The sequence below is a fragment of the Simochromis diagramma genome, unplaced genomic scaffold, assembly GCF_900408965.1.
Source record: "Simochromis diagramma unplaced genomic scaffold, fSimDia1.1 OVJJ01000565.1, whole genome shotgun sequence".
NCBI classification, from domain to species: domain Eukaryota; kingdom Metazoa; phylum Chordata; class Actinopteri; order Cichliformes; family Cichlidae; genus Simochromis; species Simochromis diagramma.
Window position 1 is genome coordinate 2,438,883 of NW_024387304.1, and position 20,347 is coordinate 2,459,229.

The 20,347-nt window shown below is 38.9% G+C and overlaps 3 protein-coding genes across 4 annotated transcripts in view; 2 read left to right on the forward strand and 1 right to left on the reverse strand.

The window, feature by feature from the left end:
- LOC120716674 (protocadherin Fat 4) overlaps positions 1–20,347 on the reverse strand; it is a 23,452-nt gene continuing 3,105 nt past the window's right edge. The window contains exons 2-30 of the mRNA XM_040004249.1: positions 18,743–18,814; positions 17,778–17,941; positions 17,241–17,288; positions 17,047–17,136; positions 16,792–16,878; positions 16,360–16,467; positions 16,147–16,260; positions 15,511–15,604; positions 15,302–15,420; positions 14,898–15,071; positions 14,645–14,773; positions 14,285–14,440; positions 13,809–13,989; positions 13,209–13,342; positions 12,107–13,054; positions 11,799–11,924; positions 11,043–11,294; positions 9,566–9,664; positions 9,218–9,390; positions 7,091–7,242; positions 5,478–5,785; positions 3,287–3,397; positions 2,364–2,555; positions 1,887–1,984; positions 1,644–1,805; positions 1,154–1,353; positions 456–526; positions 336–372; positions 1–217 (exon numbers count right to left, since the gene is read on the reverse strand). Coding sequence (XP_039860183.1) covers positions 1,161–1,353; positions 1,644–1,805; positions 1,887–1,984; positions 2,364–2,555; positions 3,287–3,397; positions 5,478–5,785; positions 7,091–7,242; positions 9,218–9,390; positions 9,566–9,664; positions 11,043–11,294; positions 11,799–11,924; positions 12,107–13,054; positions 13,209–13,342; positions 13,809–13,989; positions 14,285–14,440; positions 14,645–14,773; positions 14,898–15,071; positions 15,302–15,420; positions 15,511–15,604; positions 16,147–16,260; positions 16,360–16,467; positions 16,792–16,878; positions 17,047–17,136; positions 17,241–17,288; positions 17,778–17,941; positions 18,743–18,814 — 4,484 coding nt within the window. The 3' untranslated portion in view covers positions 1–217; positions 336–372; positions 456–526; positions 1,154–1,160. The remainder of the gene's footprint in view (positions 218–335; positions 373–455; positions 527–1,153; positions 1,354–1,643; positions 1,806–1,886; positions 1,985–2,363; positions 2,556–3,286; positions 3,398–5,477; positions 5,786–7,090; positions 7,243–9,217; positions 9,391–9,565; positions 9,665–11,042; positions 11,295–11,798; positions 11,925–12,106; positions 13,055–13,208; positions 13,343–13,808; positions 13,990–14,284; positions 14,441–14,644; positions 14,774–14,897; positions 15,072–15,301; positions 15,421–15,510; positions 15,605–16,146; positions 16,261–16,359; positions 16,468–16,791; positions 16,879–17,046; positions 17,137–17,240; positions 17,289–17,777; positions 17,942–18,742; positions 18,815–20,347) is intronic.
- Positions 18,096–20,347, forward strand: part of LOC120716688 (histone H3) — a 19,276-nt gene continuing 17,024 nt past the window's right edge. The window contains exon 1 of the mRNA XM_040004267.1: positions 18,096–18,107. The gene's annotated coding sequence lies outside the window, so the exon portion shown is untranslated. The remainder of the gene's footprint in view (positions 18,108–20,347) is intronic.
- LOC120716692 (histone H2B 1/2-like) overlaps positions 18,102–20,347 on the forward strand; it is a 13,593-nt gene continuing 11,347 nt past the window's right edge. The window contains exons 1-2 of one of the 2 annotated variants that reach the window (XM_040004272.1): positions 18,102–18,107; positions 18,369–18,372. The gene's annotated coding sequence lies outside the window, so the exon portion shown is untranslated. The remainder of the gene's footprint in view (positions 18,108–18,368; positions 18,373–20,347) is intronic. The other variant, XM_040004273.1, reaches the window with a different exon arrangement.

Below are 20,347 nucleotides of genomic sequence, written 5' to 3' on the forward strand. Positions count from 1 at the left end.
AGATTTTTTTTTTCAATAAATATTAATGTTAGCCCGCGACTTTGTTCCAGTTTTGAATTTTGGCCCACTGTGTATTTGAGTTTGACACCCCTGGTTTATGGTGTTGATTCTTATATCATGTAGAAACACTTTCAGCTCAGAAATGGTGGCTGCTGGTCATAGACTCAGACGACGGACTTGAAGGTCTGGAATCTGATGTGTCCCCTTTCCCTGGAACCTGTCAGGATAAACACATCAATCAATAAACTCATGTGAGCTTTTCTGTAACACAAATCACCGATCAGCAGCAGCTGAAGCAAACTGTGGTTTTTGGATTACATTTGGGTAAAATTTACCTGTTCAGAGGTGTGTGAAGGTTTTCGAGAACTATTTCTGAAATATAACAGGAAGTCAACATTTAAAAAATGCTTGACATACACAACTGTGATATAAAATTAATTTCTTAGACATCTTACATGGAACTCTCAGACTGTTTGTTCTTGGTAAGATGTTCTTTGTCTGAACTCTTCTGATGTGCAATTTCCCCCTGGGTAGGGGGGATCTTTAATATGATCTTTAAGGTGACGCAATATAGACTCAAAATTATTTGTACTATTTGCAGTTTGAACAGCTGTCGCAAAACAGTTATCAAACTCTACAAAGTACTGAAATAGTTCAGCTGATGCCAGGCAGAGAATTAAAAAAACCTCAACATAAGGTTAATTTATTCTATATATTCTTTTTTTTTTTAAAATCATTGTGTGTCTTTTCTCCACTCCAAACCAGTTGAGGTCTGGCCTGGTATTACTTGCATGTTAAAAGGGCGTTTTTCTTTCGCACTGTTGACAAGTGCTTGTTCATAGGAGGTCGTGTGAATGTTGGGGTTTCTTTCTAACGTTGTATGGTTATTACCTTACAATATAAAGCACATTAGGGCGATTGTTGTTGTGACTTGGCAATATATGAATAAAACTGATTTGAATTGAATGATATACAAATTGTTTTGATAAACTTTACCATTTTTAAAAACAACAGTATAGAAATAATGAGTTAAACTACAAATTTGAAGCAGCAGTATTTTCTTTTTTGTCCACTTGGACAATTATTGTCTGCTTTTGAGCCGAGAAAACAATTTAACCAATTTGAAGAAAATGTGTAGCAACAGTTGAAACACTGCAATCTCACCTGATGAGAAACGCAACAGCAATGATCAATCCCAGGATGCTCAGCCCAAACAGGACGCCCAGAGCAATGACCAGCGCCTGATTGGAGGTGGACCCTTGAGGGTCCACCATCTCAACATCAAAATGAAGCTCCTCCCCAAACAACTGAGACAGCTCTGCATTCACAGCATTTGATTGGCTCTGCAGTTTCCTGGTGGATCAGACAGCAAGAGGTCAAAAGAAATCTGTCACATGACCTTTTTACACAGTTCACCAAGGTGATCTTTCCCTGATTATATCTAAATATAGAAGTTAATTTTTATGAGACCAGGTTTAGATTTCAAACTGGTCAAAATGGTAGGTGCCTCTGGAAAATTACTCAAAATCAACATTACTCAGACTAATGAATTTCAGGCAAGTTTGCTAAAAACCAAAGCAAAACAATACTGAGTGTCTAACAGACGGGCCTGATGTAGAACACATTAGAAGTCAGTCTCTTACTTTATGACTGCTTCAGAGGAAACAACCTCCCCTCCATCTACAGCAAAGAAACGGACCAAAGTCCTCACAGAAACTCTCAGGTTTCGGGTGCTAGTGGATCCATCGTTAGCGCTGAACACCTGAACGATGTTCACAGTCCAGCCCAGAACTTTGCCCAAAGACCTGGGAGACACAAAAATCTATTAGAAGTAACAGAAGTGGATTATAGAAAGCAATCTTTAACACCAGCTAAACCTGTCTTACGTCGACAAATCTTCAACTTTCTTCTCCACAATGTTAGCAGGCTGATTAAGTGAGATGGTCACAATGTTGGAGCTGCTTGCACTTGCCTGAACCATCACCTGGGGGCAGAAGAGAGATTAATTTAACTTGGAATTTAACTTCTTATTAACCTGTTTTATTGAACAAAATAAACAAGAAGATGAATTAAAAGGAAATACCTTGTATTTATGCATATGAAAATCAGCTATCAGTTCTTTTTTGCGTAATTATTATTAATAAAGACTTTTGTCTTTATGCGTTGCGGGGGGGCTGCTGCATTTCAGACTTTCGTGGCCTGCTCACCCTGTGAACTAAGCTTTTAAAGGTATCGCTTTTATTTAGGTACAGGTTTCGAATGTGTCCTTCAATGATGATGTCAATAAAGATATTTGGATATAAAAAGCTTGCAGTTATCATCTCATCAGATTTATCTGTCTTCATCTGGTCTTAAACACTCACCTCCACTACAGCGGTAGCATGAAGATCGTGGGGATCAGTGGCCTTCACCTCCATTTTAGCTGTCTGTCCAGCCAGTTCTGTTGCTGAGATCACATAGACCAGACCTGAGGATGGGTTAATGTCAAAATAAGGACTTTCTGCTGTCAAACTGTAGACCAGCTGCCCCACATCTCCAACATCAGGATCTGAAGCCTGGAGGTAGAGAGCAAAAAAAGCACTTAAAACCTTTATGAACTAATGTAGTCGATTGTAGTTGATACTAATTTGTGAGCTACTGGATTAAACCAAAGGTCTAAAACTAAGTTATCCAAACTAGCTCCACATCAGTGAGTGACAGCAGTATAATGCTGCTTAATCATTTATGCTTCAGTTTTAACAGTGTAATTTATTTAAATTTGTAATAATTGTCATTCTTTTGCAAATTGTTCTTTTTATATTCTAAGCACAGTTAGCCAATAATATTGCTGTATTTTTATTTAATACACAATAAAAGCTTAATACTCGTTCCACTTAGGAGAAACAGCTTTTAGTTTTACATTTTTAAGCATAAATCTTCATCTTTGACGTATCTTTTTAACTTCACTAGATGTTTCTTGTTGCTGTGTTTACTGGCAGTGCACACGTCACACTGACTGATTTAGTGTTTTCATTGGTGATTACTCAGCCAGGACACTTGACATACTGGAAGATGTAGGAAGTGTTGCTGTGAATGCTTTTCTCTGATTCCTGGTGATGTGGTGTGTTTCATTGCTGCTCACAGACACATTAACCATGAACAGATTACTGAGTGGATTTCAGTTCAAAGTACATTGCATGATAGCAGATGCCTTTTATGTAAACATAAAATCAAAGGAGGCAAACATTCTCAGAACCATTACATTATTTCCAGACAGATGGAAACGGAAAAAGTTGGGTGTGTTTACCTTCACTTGGATGACAGGAGTTTTATAGGGGGCGATGCTGAATACAGAGGCACTATAAACCTCTGGGGGAAACTGTGGTGACTCGTTCACATCCTTCACCTGAACTCTAACCTGAGACAGAAAGAAACATTGAAGAGAATTTCTGTGCAATGCTTAAAGCATTTCATTGTCACATTCCTCTAGTTTGTAAAATGATTAGACAGCAATGAGAGTCTTTGGCTATCTTAATGCTTAGGTAACCTTGCCTAGAGCTTAAAAACAAGGCGATAAGTAAAGCATGATTTGAATGACTGTAGGTATTTGACCTTACAATTGCATTATGGACTACTTTAATATCTGTGTACATAATGCCATACCCACCGGGACTGTACTTTGTTTCTCTAACAATAAACCGTGGATCACTCATAATATCAAGGCTGCCCTTAAGCAGAAAAGGAGAATGAAGTCCACGCTCAAGTGAGGAATCAAGGAAGAAATGAAGGTTGTAAAGAGATCGCTGAGGAGAGAGGGAGGGGAAAACACCTTCAAACAGAGGAAGGAGAACCAGGTGCAGCTCAACAATCCCTCTCGAGTCTGGAGGGGTCTTAGATCCATCTCGGGCTTTAAGAAACAGAATTTTCTGTTGCTTGTTTGGATTACGGTGAGTAAACTCAGATAAGGCAGATTCATCATCTGCCGGGTCTGCTCCCAGTGCAGCAACTACTGCCACAACCATCATCATCTTGGCATTCTAGTGACTGCCCATCCCACCTTAACTCCTTTCACACTTATCCACTACATTGCCTGTGTGCTGCCCCTGACCTCCAGTACATAGCTGAGTATATCAGCATAGCTGAGTATATCTTTTCCTATTGCTTTGAACACTATCATACCCACAATCATGGCAGGAGTACAAAGATGTGGACCATCACCTCACCACATGAATTCTGGACTACCTTACCAACAGGCCTCAGTACATATAGATCGAGAATTGTGTTGGTGATGGGCTCCCCGGCAGTACAGATGACCCACAAGCAGAAGTCCTGGATCCGTTTCTTTTCACTATATGCACCGGATACTTCTACAACTCGGCTAACTGCTTTTGAGTCTCTGATGACTCAGTTGTTGGCCATGTCTCCCGTGGGTATAACAAGGACTTTTGCAGGCGCAAACATCCTCCACTTTCAGAAGTAACCATCCATGGAACGGATATTGAGATCATGGACTCATAAGTACCTGGTTATTAACGACTAACACAAATGCCATCTACAGAAACAGTCGGTATCTCCTACTGAGACTTGGGTGTTTTGGAGTGCAGGTATAGCTCCTATGACTCTGTGGTGGCATCAGCCATCTCTTATGGTGTAGTCTGCTGGGGCAGCAGTAGCTCTGCTTGGGACAGAAAGAAACTAAACAGTTTGATCAAGAAGGCCAGCTCTATGCTGGGATAACCTCTTGATTCAATGGAAACAGTGAGCAACAGGACAACAGTAGCTAAGCTACCATCCTTGTTAGAGAACACCTCCCACCTCATGCAGCACTAAGAAGCTCCTTCAGTGACAGGTTGCTGTACCCAGGAGAGATTTTGGATGCCTTTTTTTCCAGAGTCTACTATGTCTAACAGAAATGAACATGAGGATACACACATGGTCTGTACATATCTCAATGTGCAACACTGTCCACTGCACTATGAAGCATTCAGTTTTTGCTCGACTTCTCTCTCTCTCCCATCAACTGTATTTTGTGTCATATCTGTGTATATACATATGCACAGATATACAGAACCAAACAAAAAACAAAACTCTGCAATACAGTACTACAGTATTGTTTGGGTATAGTATTATTGTAGTTAGGTTATGCTGTATGTATTTATCCCTGCTGTGTTCACTCTGCTACTGTAATAATTAATTTCCTGACTTTGAGACTAATCTCATGTTAATAACACTACAAGTAAACTCAAAGGATTACTTTACAATTAATTAATTAAAATTTAAAATACAAGGACACGTATTTGGTCATGCTTGGATTGCCAAGGAGCTCGATACATGGGCCTTGTATATAATAACACTTCATGAAAACTTTATGCTAGTCTGTTGTAGACACACCAGATCACATTTGCTGTGCCATCTTGACATACCTTCTATCTAATTCTGTTCCCTTCCTCTGTTCCTCTGCAATCAGTGAAATAGCTCATTTTTGTTAAAGTCAATACCGTCGTCATTGCTGATGTAGGTGGATTCCGTGTGTCCACAACCTCCACTTCCAAGAAGTACCATTCCTGCTGTTCTTTGTCGAGCTGTGCTTTGGTGAAGATATCTCCACTGAGGTTTATGGAGAACAGGTCTTTGTGTGTATTCAGCGAATACGTGACATTGTAAAGGTTGCTTCCTGAGGAGGCAGTGACCGTGCCTACCAAAACCCCTGCTTCCTGGTTCTCAGGCAGGCTGAAGTTATAGGAGGAGCTCAGGAAGGCCACAGTCTCAGTCAGACTGGAAATCTGCAGATTCACCACAACACGAGCTGCAGGGAAATTATAGCACAGAATGCTCATGGGTTAAACTCCCACACAGGTGAAGCTAATTTTTTAAATGCATCGAACAGCATCTTCACATGAACAATTAAATTGTTAATTTTTAGAAACTTAACGGTCCATACAAAATTTAGGATTTCTTAGTACATACTGAAATTTCTGTCGATTTTTTTGTGTAATTCTTAGCTGAGTCGAATAATTTTCCATGCTATAGAAATAAAACTGAACTGAACTGAACTGGTTAACATTGTGAAAAGATGCTTTTAAAGTCAAATCATGTTAACTTCCAATAAATCATTATTTATTAATTTATTCCTAATCCTGATCAAACAGTGACTGGAACTGAAGACTAATAAAATATAGCATTATGTCTAAACATACGTTTTTCAAATGTGTCCAGTGTTTGAGTTATTCATAAACATTTTTACACATTTCTACATACTGCAGATGACACCTATGAGAAGATATTAACCAAGGAACCAGTTTACCCTGCCAGGGATAAGCTTATTGTGTCCCCACCCCCAGGGTGGAGGCACAATTAGCTGAGAAGGGAGCTCAAGGAAGAGCGTCTGTTTGCCCCCTTTGCTCATGGAGCCTGGCTGGGTGCAGCCTTAGAGGAGTCATGGGCCTGCCCTTCTGTAATTCCACCAATAGCACGAGGCACCATAGGGGTCAGGTGCTATGTGTGTTAGGCTGCAGTCCAATCCACCCTTGACAGACTACTGGGTCACCTACTTAATGGTTTTAATGGAATCTCCTACCATTACTATGCAGATAACACAGAGTTACACTTTTCTGTCAAGCCCAACAACCTCAACAGCCTTTGATACCACTGCCTTTGTAAATACAGATGTTGCTCTATGGACAATCCTACACTCAGGAATCCTGCTCATGTTGGTCACTTTATTTCACTCATACTGTAAACTTTAAAGCTGCTACATTGGTCACTTTAAACCACTTCAAGGTCACTTTAAATGTCAATTGTAAATTGTAACGTTAGACTGTTATCTCTTCATGTCAACTTCCTTTTTTTCACAGTCTGTTTTTGAAGATGAATTTTCCGCAAAAACACAACTCTAGATTGTTTATGCCTCACATTTTCCCCATGCAGGGCTGTAACATTTCAGTTTTACTTCTTTCCTTTCCTATCAATCTGTTCCCAATACAAAGCAGGAATGCATTTATTTCTAAACTTGGGAAGGTTAAAATGCATGCATACTATGATGTTATGGTTTACAGTTAAATCAAAAAATAAAGCTCAAATAACCGATGATGCCAAGAGCCGTTAGACTGACCTGTGGTGCTCAAAGGGGGCTGGCCGTGGTCTGTGGCCACAGCTGTCAGCACCAGTGTGGTATCTTCTGTTAAATCAGCAAATTTGGAGGTCAAAGTCACATTCCCAGTCTGGGTGTTTAGGTCCAAGTATGGAGAACCTTCTCCAGAGAAACTAAAACAGCAAAAATGAAAAAAATACATTTAAGGAACCTTAATAAATACTCCTGCTACAACAACATACAACAACACTAAACTATCTTGAAATATGTTTAATCCATGCATTTTAATAGATAAAAAAATTAAATACAAACAAACAAAAAAATATTCACGTACACAATGACTCTTCCGCCTATACAATACTATAGAAAAAAAATACATGCTTCCCTCATCTGAAAAAAAGAACATGTTGGATCTACTTAATTCAACTGTGGACTTTGGTTGCACACAGATGTTTTGCTGTGGCTATGGATGCTGTGCCCTGCCCACCAGCAGCAGCATGACAGTTAGGGCAGGAGTGCTGGACGTGTGGGCGGCCGGGAAACATTTGCCAAGAATGTCCACTCATGGAAGCTGCGCAGATGATGTGCACCACCAGCCTTCTGACACCCTCACCCAGCCCAGGAGAAACATACAGAAGTATGTATGCCTGTGCTGTGCTCAGTGGTGACACGAAGTCATCAGACACCAACTCTGGGGAAGAAGAAATGGTGGGGCCTTCACGTGAGAGCCCACTGGCTCCGGTGATTTGCTCCACAAAAGATTTCCCACAAGAGCAGTGATGACAGTCTGAGCTCAGCCTTTCAGCAAGTGCTAAAAGTTGATGTAGCACTGAAATTTCTGTATTTTGTAATGAGTGACAGTTTATATTGAGTGAGTCATGAGACTCATACACAGGAAGAGCACGCCTAGTTGTTGGTGCCTAAAAGCAGGCGGGAATTTATTTTCCATTTACTCCAGAGTTATGATAAAAATCTGGAGTAAATCATTGCCCAATTTTAGTAGCTGGACATCTGAGGGGATGTGTGCCAGTGTTGCGCAGGTTGTCACGGGAGAATTTGTTCCAGGCCCAGGAATGTCAGCAGTGACTTTACAACATTTACAACTCAGACAGTTTTCACTGGGAGATAAATTGCTCTTAGCCCTGCGTCAGATTTGTGACCAAATCAAGCAAGCCACACAAATCATATCACCTGAGCCTCCTGAAAGCATAAAGACAGGCTGAATCCATCTCTGGTGAACCTATTTAAGGAAAGAAATAAGTTGGGGCCAGAAGGGGCCAAATTTAGCTATTCCATCCTCACTCCATTGTGACAACCATCTCACACAGGCTCAGAGAGCAGATGTTGCTGCATTGCAACAACGTTTTGGAGATGCGTTTCTCACCTGCCCGGTCTTTCCACTCACATAGAGCACCATTTTGAAACATGCCCTGGCGTGACGATGCAGTGACTGCATTGCAGTGACTGCAATGTGAATGTTGGAAAGCAGAAACTGCGAGAAATTGCGTCAAAACCCAGTTCAATAAAATGCAACAGCATTCACTTTGGTGGTGCCAGGTCTTTACTACACAGACAATTAAACCTATACTTAGAGCTGGATCAGGTAACCCTGAACTCTCCCACTGTGGAGTTGCTAGAATGTTGGGAGACTTTTCTATGATGCACTGAGCATTCCTTCCCTCCTCTTTTCACTCACGATGCATTTACATGCATTTACTACCTCATGTCATTAACTTTTAACTCCTCTCTCCCATAGTATGTTTTTTTGTCCTTGTCTTCCTATGTAGCAGATGGTTGCACCTCCTTGAATGTGTTCTTTACACCATAACCAGGTGCTTGCTTATCAGGGATTGCCTGATTGTTTGAGTGTTTTTTCTCTAATATTTGTTGAGAAGTAGAATGATATAAGGAAACCAGAATCAAACGGAAAAGTCAGAATCATAAAGATAGGAGTTCGTTTAAAAACAGCCCAAAAAAGAATAACACTCGTAGTATTTATAGTTTGTAATGTATTATCGTGTTACAAAAAAACATAATTGCAGAGTCCCTGAAATTTCCCAAAGCCTACCAACTTTCAGTTTGTTACATAAAGAAGGTGAAATGATTTTGCAGTCACATTCCAAAAGCGTCCTGTCCATCTGAACTGACCTGTAGGTGACGAGAGAATTGTTCCCGGTGTCTCTGTCAGTAGCAGACAGCGTGAGCAAAAGCTTTCCTTCCTCTGCGTCTTTCAGCAGGATGGTGCTCACGTAGTCGCTGGAACTGAAAACGGGGTTGTTGTCGTTCAGGTCAGCTAGGCTCACTCTGATCGAGGTGAAGTTCTGGTGTTCAAAGTCCAAAGTTCAATTACAATAGTAATTGTCAAGTACAATTTAAGAGTGCCTTTCTGATGTGAAAATACTCAACTGGACCAAAAGTAGACCTAACTTTGTAAAATACAAGAACTTTTTTGGAATGTTGGCTGTTTCAGGGTCTGTAAGCATTTTCTGTAGTTACCTCTCTTGGAGGGTTGCCTTTGTCTAAAGCTGTCACAGTCAGGTCATATGTTTCCCTGCTCTCCCGATCCAAAGGACCAATAGCCAGCAATGTCCCATCCTGTAACACAACACATGAAACTGCAACACACATCCAACATAATTATACTATACCTACAACATAACTACAACCAGCCCAAGAGCACTCACATAATAGTGAAAGAATCATTTTGCCCCTCTTTAGGACAGATTTTTCCATCCAATCCTAAAATATGCAGCACTGCGAACAATGTCTATACTGTAACTTTTGTTGCTGCTTCCCAATACAGTGCATTGTAGAGCCCACAGCTACTGTAATTGATTAATTAATTAAGGCCCTATTATACATTTCTATTGTGAGTATGACTTTCCTTATTTTCTGTCATATACACTAAAATAAAACCAAATAAAAATAAAATAAAGGAAAACTTTTTCAATCAGAGTAGGATATTGATCTGGTCAGTTAAGTAGCAAAGGTTTTGTTAATCATTTTCAGCTGCTTTGGTGTTAACAGAATTATCATCAGGTGCTTTAGAGGAGCAACAAGGAGAGAAGCCCCCAAACATGAATGAATGGTTTTACAGGTGGGGGACACTGACCTTTTGTCCCTCAACATATTTTCTGACTGTTTTTTCACTGGGTTTACATTCGGCTTGTATCAGTAGCATGGCAGTGTGAGGTGATTCTTGGACTCTACGGAGGTTGCACAGGTATTACCACTCCTCCAGGATGGCACATCAACATGTGTCATTGACAGAAGGTTTGCTGTGTCTCATAAAGTCTCAGTAATATGGTGGAGATTCCAGGTCACAGGCAGTTACTCTACATAAGTGGAAAAGGCCATAGAAGGTCTTAATCCATCAGCTGGACTAGTATCTGCTCCTTTGTGCAAAGAGGAACAGGATGAGCACTGTCAGTCCTACAAAATTACCTCCTTCAGGCCAGTGCTATGAGTGTCTCTGAGCAAACAATCAGAAACAGACTTCATTAGGGTGGACTGAGGGCCCAACATCATCTAATGGGCCCTGTACTCACTGTCTGGCACTGTCTGTGGAGCCTGATCAGAATTGGCAGGTCCACCACTTGCGCCCTGCTGAAAGCAAATTCACCCTGAGCCTGACAAGAAAGGGTATGGAGAAGCATAGATAACGCCATGCTAGCCAACGGCATACCTGTCTGTGGAGGTGTATCCATGGATATCTGATGTGTTTTAAGCGTTCCTTTATTTGTTTTTCTTTCTTTTTTTAGAAGTTTATGTCCTCTTATACTGCATACTAAATAAGGCTCATTTTGTGCCAAAGGTTCAGACTTCAGATTGCGCTAATACAAATGAACAGAATTAATATGTGTGTGGCAATATATAACCATCATGTCAGGTAAAGCAGTCGCTATAATAGACAAAAAGCGGAATTCTGGCATGTTGGAAAATGTTCCCAGCTGTTTTTTCCCTTTTGCCTCACCTCGCTGAATCTAAAGACTGGGTGGGGGGAGATAAGGGAGAGGGTGACCTCTCCATTTAGCCCAAGGTCTGCGTCTGTGGGTGTGATGGTAAAAATTTCTCCTGGGCTTTCCACTGAGTAATCGCCTTCAATGATCATCAGTGGGTCAGGAATGCTTGGGAATTGTGGAGAATTGTCATTGTAATCAAGGATTGTGATATTCAGCTGAGCCGTGGAACTCAGACCATCAGTCACCTGATCCACTGCGACAACCTGAATAGAGACACAGAAAACACAGAAAGTTACTGAAACCTCCCCAACAGGACTCTACTAACTTTAGCTCTTAGACACCAAGTTACTTTTTTTAACCAAAAAACATAAAGTTTAGCCTGGGCACATAGTATTTGTTCCCTTTAACTTATTATTATTGTTATTTTTGCTTTTTAACATTGCACAAATTAACTACAGTAAAGTTATATTTTTACACATAAAAAGAAAATGGAAAGAGGACTGAATAATGAAAAAATGAGAAAAATATTGCTGAACTGATTCTGTGCCTCTCGTTCTTCTATTCCCAATGTAATAATTTCAAAAATGGTTCAGTGGCTCACCATTGGGTTATAAGTATTTAAGTTTTAAAAACAGAAAATATTTGATGGGTGTATACATTAATACATGGCAATCTAAGAATGCCATGTATTAATTACGTTTTAAACAATAGTGCAAGACAATATAATATCACAATTTTCAGTATCCATACATATGTTGTATATTTACCTGTAACAAATAGCTGTCTTTTGTCTCTCTGTCCAAGGCTACATCTCTTCTCAGTGAGACGACTCCCTGCTTATTGATCTCAAAAGTGTCATTGTTGTAAAGGAAGTAGCCATTGGAGAATCCACCCTACAAAGGAAGGTAGTTATGTTAAATAAGACGTCTTCATAACTAAAGGTAATTATTAAGAACAAATCAGGTGCATATACTGATATATCAGTACAACTGTGGAAAAACACTTTGGTCTTTTTGCACAGTAGACCAAATAAGAACCAAAACTTATCATAGCTGGACCCGGTCATGTAACTCACCTCATCCTTGTCAGTAACTTCCAGCACCAGGATGGATGCACCACCGGGCAGGTTCTCATAGATGAGTATGTGATTGATTTCCTTACTGAACTCAGGTGGGTTATTATTGACGTCCTTTATGTTCACCACCACTGAGCCATTCCCAATCAAAGAGGGTGTTCCCCCATCAGTGGCCTGAACCTTTAGGGTATACATATTTGCCTCACTGTAGTCCAGAGGCTGGGCCAGTCGCAGGATCCCAGTGGATGACTCCAAATCAAAAACAGCAGGGTCTGATGAAGGGCTTTGCTGGAAAATGCTGTACGTAACTATTCCATTTACACTTTCATCAGGATCTAGAGCTGATAAGGTGAGCAAGCTTGCACCCACTGACTCTGTTTCTAAGATTTCAACCTGATACTCAGCCACTGAGAACTTTGGTGCGTTATCGTTGATGTCAGATACTTGTACCGTCAGAGTGGCTGTGGCTGACCTGGCTGGACGACCCTGATCTTCAGCCACCACCAGCAGGCTGTATTCTGCCTTGGTCTCCCTGTCAAGTGCACCGGCCAAACTGACCATCCCAGACACAGGATCAATAGAAAAGCTCCCTTCTCCTCCTCTCAGTGAATATCTGATCTCCTTGTTGAAGCCACTGTCTTTGTCTGTAGCTGGAACTGCAGTAACATTGAATCCTACCTCTGCATCCTCCAGAACAGATTTGGTGACTGAGCTGGAGGCAAAAACTGGACTGTTGTCATTGATGTCAGCGACTTGGACCTCAACCACGGCGCTGTCACTGGTTGTTCCGTCAGTGATGGTAATTTCTACTGAGTAGTTTTGAGGGCCTTCGTCATGGTCAAGCTTAACCTTGGTGGTGAATTCACCACTGTTGGAGATTTCGAATTTGTCACCTTCTGTTGTAACTAAAAACTCTGGAATAGGAGGAGGTACTGCAAGGAAGTGAACCTGTAAGAAATACAGAATTGACAAAATCCTACTATGACATTTAAAGTTAACTATAGCAACAACAGTGAGTAGCTAAATGTAACTTGGCATTTGACACAGGAACATTTGGATGATAAAAACACTGGTTTGCACACAAATTCACTGGGAAACATACCTTAAGAACTGTAACTCCTGGCTCCTGCTCCTCCTCTATGGTGAAATGGTAAATTTTTTGTAAAAACTGAGGTTTTGAATCACCAGGAGCAAAAATATTCACTTGTGCTGAGGAGGAGCGAGGTATGACGCCACCTAGAGGACAGATGAAGAAGAATATTATGCTACTTTAATGATGGCAGGCATTAAGAGGTCAGCTGGTCTACTTTAAGATTATGTAACAGTAGTTACTTCCATCTTAAAGTTACTCAGGTGACAGAACTGACTGTAAAATGCCTTGTTGAAAGCAATGAAGTTCTGTGAAAAATATGAATTAGTCATATGAGATTAAAAACCTTGGCACATGCAAGGTAACAATGTTATGATGCTAAAGTGGAGTGATTGCGATGACATTACACTTAGGCATAGCAACTAAGAAAGCAGGCGGTGAAGTTGTGCACATATGCTGCAGTTGTGCTGCATACATGCCAAATAATCACAGTTGTGTAAGTTAAGTGATTCTGAAATTGAATAACCTATTCTGGCAAGCCATGTCCACAACCACAACAACCTCAACAATATTAACAACAACAATAATAAGAATAATAATAAAAAAATCTACCATCTTTTGCTGTTACATAGAGAGGGAACTCCAAAATCTGGTTTTCCTGCAGGGGAATGGTTTTAGCTAGTGTAATTTCTCCGGTGTTTTCATCGATTGTGAAGTATCCTTTACTGTTCCCAAAGTCAATAGAGTATGTAATCTGCCCATTTGCATCGACATCTGGATCTTCTGCCCTAACCTTGGAGTCACATAATACAAATCACAGTTTAAATGTCACGGAAATCAAAAAACAAAACACAAGATGATAACAGCAAAAACAAAAAACAATATCTTTGGATGATATGCATAAAATATGATTTAGTAATGCCATGAGAAAGTGATTATCTTTTTAAAAAATATTTTTCTGAGTTGGTATGATTGAATGCAATGCAAGAAAAAGAGTAAATTGTAAATTGTAAAGTAAATTGAGTAAATTGAAGTGATTAAAAAAATACACATGCAGTTATATGTCTTATTGAGTAGAACTAACTAACCTGGACCAGCAACAATCCCTCTGTTTGATTTGCAAACACTTTTCCCTCATACACGCCGCTGGTGAATTTAGGAATGTTGTCGTTTTCATCCAGAAGAGTCACAGTAACTTGTGCTGTTGCAACATTGTTGGGTTCATGTTGCTCTCTTGCTTCTACCTTTAAAATTAGTACGAAGAACAAAGTTGAGATGAAAGTTGGGACAAACTTTACTCTTTGAAAAACACAGTTTCTCTCCCACGTTTCAATTATTTTAATCTGTTTAAAACTGAATGGCTCAAAATGAGTTTTCAACTTTTTTTTTAAAACATGAATTAAGACCCAGTATATACTGACAGTTGTTTTATCTTAAATCTAAATGACCTGAAATGTGATTGTTTCAGTGGTCTCTCGGTCGAGAGCTGTAGAGTTTTTCACTCTGACTGTCCCATCAGAGCTGATAGAGAAAGGAGCAGACTCTGGGATGATCCTCATTGTTCCCACAAACCCTCCCTAGGAGTGAATATGAAAATGAAGAGAGTGAATGAAAATATACATGCAGTTTTTATATATTATTAACAGCATCAACTGACAGAATATATCTCGAAATCATATGTGCATTTTAACTGTAGACTACCTGGTCGAGATCAGTGACAGAAGCTTTGAACAGAACAGCATCAACAGGCGAGTTTTCCACAAGTGTCACAGAGTAGCTGGGTTCATCAAACTCCGGAGCATTATCATTAACATCCTCTACAGTGACAGACACTACTGTCTCAGTTGTCTTCATACTGTCGTCTGTTTGGGCTGCCTGAAGAGTATTAAAGCAGAGCGATATTTAGATTTAGATAACAAATAGCAGTATTTGTTCATATGGGCCACGTTCTTAACTTTTGTGCAAATTCTATATGTAACACAAGTGAAAATTGTGTGTTAAAAAAAAGTGTGTTAAATTTTGATGAGCCTTCAGCTAAGACTGAACCATTTTGACACAACAGACCTTTTTACTCTTAATGAATGCATAGATTAAAATGTCAGTACCTTGATGCTGATAGAGATCATGCTGCTGTTCATTTCCTCTCTATCGAAGGCAGCAATCACAGACAAAACTCCACTGGAGGGGTCAATGTTGAAGTTTCTTTGATATTTGTCTGGAGAAACTAAACAAACATAAATAATTTAGAGGTTTTCACAGGTTTAATGTCGTATTAGTAAAACAAAAAACTGAACACATTTTTTTAAGCATTTACCAGCACTGATGGTATAAGTTAAAGTCATGTTGATCCCAATATCTCCATCTTGTGCCTTTATTGCCTCTGGTTGAATGGTATGGAATAATCCAAGCTGAAGTACACAACACACACGAGAGTTACATTCTGTATTTCAAAGCTGCCGCAGTGACGTTTCCAGAGCGTTGCTTGCGTTTTACTCTATAACAGCTAGGATGGGCCCCAAATAACTAACAGATTTTGACATGTTTAATTTAAAAAGTGAAGATATGTAAATGAAATCTGATTTGTGATGTTAGTCTAGATGTTTTGAAAATTTAAGGAAAAAGAAGAAAAAAAAAAGAAGAAAATTCTGGACTTCTGGCTGGTTTTGGCTGAGTTTATCCTCCCAGAAAGCATCAGCATTTCTGAATCTTGTTCATGTTTGTTTTTTTTGTCTTTGTATAGTTTTATTTGCATTTACTACTGCACTGTGTTCATCATGTAAACATGGCTATAAAATCAAATCAAATCTGTTTGTAAAAAACCCCCATGTCCTGTAGACATGAAATTCAGAAGGAACATAAAACATATTGGAAAAAACAAAATTTCCAGAATTAATATTTAAAGACTGTGATTAAAACACTACGTGTACAGAATTAAGATTTTGAGACTTACTTGGTTCTCTGAAATAAAGGCCTGGTACAGACTGTGGCTGAAATAGGGATTCAAGTTATCAAAGTCCTCTACATTAATCACCACCGAGGCTGTGTCATTCAATCCTCCGTTATCCTGCAGCGAAGGATAGCAAGACTATAATCATATAGATGTTCTTGATTGAAGTAGTTCAGTTTTTATAAATATCAGTTGCTCGAAATAATTTTAACTCACCTTGGCCGTTACAGTAAAGTGGTAGTTTTGGACTGCGTTGTAGTTCAAACGTCTTTTCAACATAAACGCCCCTGAGTCAGTGACTTCAAAGTCTTCTGTGGCTGGTGTCTTATGAAAAAGCAACAAAAGCCCAAAACATCATCACCATGTTGTTATTGTTATTTTTTATAATGACAGATTAAATACAGACACATTACCGACGACCAGTATGAATTACCTTATGTGAAAGCTTAATTATTTATATAATTTTCACTAACATTTGCATTAAAAATGTTTCTTTTTTACATAGAAAAATGCACAAAAAAAGAAACACAAAAATTAGTGAAGAGCTTTATTCTCAGCTAACACTGAAGTGACAAGTAAATAGACCTGCACGTTACTTCAAAAACACATACTCTCACTAGCTTTTCAAGAAATTTTAAATGTGTTTACAATGGAATATGTCACTCTGTTGTTTTGTGAGGTGGCGTCTGCATCCACAGCTGTCACTCGAATAACCTCAGCATTCAGATTAAGTGTCTGAAAGAAGAAAAAGTTAAATCATATACAGCCAGAGAAAAACACATGTTTTGTAGTTCCATCCTATCCTTCTTAATTTTCCTCTTAAGTACAGGTGTGATTCTCTTTATAGAAATGTATCATGCAACTGGTCTACATTCCATTTTTTAACAGATTTTAGTGGCTAACCTCAGAGACATCTTTGGAGTACAGTTTCTTTTCAAATATCGGCGCGTTGTCATTGAGATCTATGATTTTCAGTGTCCGAGTGTTATTGTACTGTAAAATAAAAAATGAAATAAAATAATTTGACATATTTCATTTGTAATGTATATTTGTAATGCATAAATATTGAAACTTTGCAACCACAGAATATCACCCACCTTAATATTACCATCACACATGACAGAATAATACAGGGTGGTAGGACTCTGTAAGACAGGAACACAGTGGATTACCTTCAAATGAGTCATTTATGTTTAAACTAAACCGAAACAGCATAAAAAAAAAAAAAAGATAATGAAATCTAATAAAAACTGCAGCTGATTATAATAAAATGTTGCATAATTGTAGAATTTCTTAAGTGTTGCCCATTGTGTGTGCAGCAGAATTTCACTTGGATGTTTTGATGTGTAAGACTATATGCTGCTGTGGTTATTTAGTGCACTGATTTACATATATTTTTTTTTACATATGTTTTTGGCATTTTATTACAAAAGGCTCCCATTAAGTTTTTAAAGGGTTTAGTATATTGGTCTTCAGCTGCAATGGGAAGATACTGTATTGCAATCAATAGGAGTATGCTTGCAGATCTTTAATTTGGCAGTTACTGAAAATGTTTCCTTTTCTTTTGATGTTTAAAATAAGCTGTATTTATAATACATATGGAATTTCTGGGAAATAGGTTTGCCCAAACTTACAGACATCGGAGCATCTGCATCTAGAGGTTTCTTGGTGCGAACAACTGCAAAGCTGTCCCCAGGTGTGAAACTCAGCTCCAGAAACTCAAGGTGGGGAAGAAAGACATAGTCCACTAACTTCACACTGGTTCCTGGCACGATACCATCTATCCTCTCCACATCCCCTGCAGCATCATGGAGAATTATGAAGAATACAAGATAAACACTAAATGTGTAAGTATGGATAGTTTTCCAGACCAGGAGAAAAAAAACATTGTATTTCTTGTTTCTTTCATGCCATAGTCTTCCTGTCACAATCCTGGGTGTGTGACGCAGTGTGTGTGCTTTCCGGTTAATGTTATATTCTTCAGTATACTTCCTGGTTCTGTTTCCTTGCCTCCCCTGAGGGAGTCTGCCATGTCTCTTGTGAATTTAAGTTCTGTCTCCGTGTTTATTCAACTGTTTCCCAGTCGTGTCTCTCACTTCCTCTGTCCCCTATGTTCACTCAGTCTGTGTCTTATAGCGTGTCTCCTGTTTCCTGTTTTACTTGGACAGTCTCGTGTCCTGTGTTATTGTTTTTTGTTTTGCTTCCTACCTCTCTTATCGTGTTAGATCTGTTCCAGCTGTGTTTCCCTCCTGTTTCTCATCCTCTCGTTACCTCCCTAGTTCTCTGGTCCAGTCTTAGTTTTGCAGTTTCTTAGGTTTAGTTCTTTGTTTCTAGTTTTTGCGTTTTTGGTTAATAATACTTGTACTTGTACATGTTTTAATATTTTTGATACAGGAATAAAACTGCCTCCCTCATTTCACTCCTTTTTTGGGTCCTCACCCAGCCTGCCACACAGTGCATCCTTGACACTTGTATTACTACCATCAGGCATTTATTCATTTCATACCGGACAAAAATGATTGTTGACACAGGAATATACTATGTTTGATTATTGTGTTATTAAAAAATTATAAAGTAAAGATGAAAGAAGACACTTTACCTGAATATCCTTCATTGACTTCACCTATATTTTTAGAAGGAGTCACCGCTACACAATTTATGGTTGAAGAACCTTCAGAAACAAAACCGATGAATTAGCACCGAGTGAACAGATTATCAATATTACATAAAAACACTATTTCTAACAGCTGATATGCAGATGTAACTGGGCATGTCCATTTCACTGAGATTTCTTTTCCATTTTGTTTTTTTTGTTTTGCTTTGTTTACATTTTGATACCAGGCTTTTCTTTTATCTGTGGTTCCTTCTGTGCTAAAATGATTTGCCAATATTGTTATTTAACACTTTCTTCTCTCTGATGGTGTTAACTTCTAATCTCTTACAAGGTACCATGCATTGTTTTAAAAGGCACCACTGGTGCTGCTGCAGTAATATTTCAGATATGGACAATGGTTGTATTTTCTTTGCCTGACACCCTCCTGATTTTCAGTTTGGTTTGGCTCCTTGGATTTACTGCACTTACTCTGTCTTCCTTTTGATATGAACACTTTTGGTTGTAGTGATGGAATTTCCGGCTCTTTTTAGAGAACTGGCTCTTTCGGCTCCCAACCGGCTCTTCAGGTTGTTTTGTTGCTTTAATTAATTTTTATTAACAACAATATAAAATTATGCACAAAAGGAATTACTAATGTAAAAAAAAAAAAAAAGTGTTTTAATTTATATATGTTTATATATAAATATATGCGGTGGCCCCTAGAGACAAAGAACCTCCAAAACACATTTCTAGCATTAACTGAACTTCAAAACAGAGCTACCTAGATCACTTAAATTACACAATTGAAAGCATTTGCGCATTGTTTGTGTATTTATACGGTTGATCTGATATCCTCGTGTTGGTGTTGTTCCCAGATCATCATACTAAATGTTGTTCCAGGATCAACATTTCAAGTGACCAATCAGAATGTTGTGACGTCATACTTTTGCGACTTCGGGAAAAACCGGCGTAAAACAAAAAACTGTACTAAAGCTGCATGAAACCGCCTCTGTCCGCCGATCAACTGACCCTGACCCTAACCCTAACCGTAACCCTTTAATAAACAGTAAGCAGAATTGATATTGTCCTTGCAACATTGGAATTTCATAAATGCACGAATGGCTTGGCGCGCAAAAGAATAACGTCACAACAATGTGATTGGTCACTTGCAATGTTGAACCTGGAACAACATTTTCATGATGGTCTGGGAACAACACCAGCACGAGGATATCAGATCATCCTATTTATACACAAGCACTCATATATATTCAAATAATTAAAAAAAAAAGTTCATTTACCTGTTACTACCACACACCAAATCTGGTTGTTGGTACTTCCTGGCTTGTGTAGCCACTAGGTAACAAAAGCTCAACACTGCTCCTAGCATCCTGGAGCACTTCTGTTGTGGTTTGTATGTGTTTTGAGTTTTTACGTGTTTTGGAGTTTGTAGTGCTTTGTCTGTAGGGGCCACCGTAAATATCCTTTTATTTATTCACTCCACATAAAATGTAATAAATAAATCATATAATACAAAAACCAACTATTCACATTTCAACTTTTAACTATTTAAATTTTCTGCTTTTTCCTTTTAAACTAATTTAAAGTGAAACA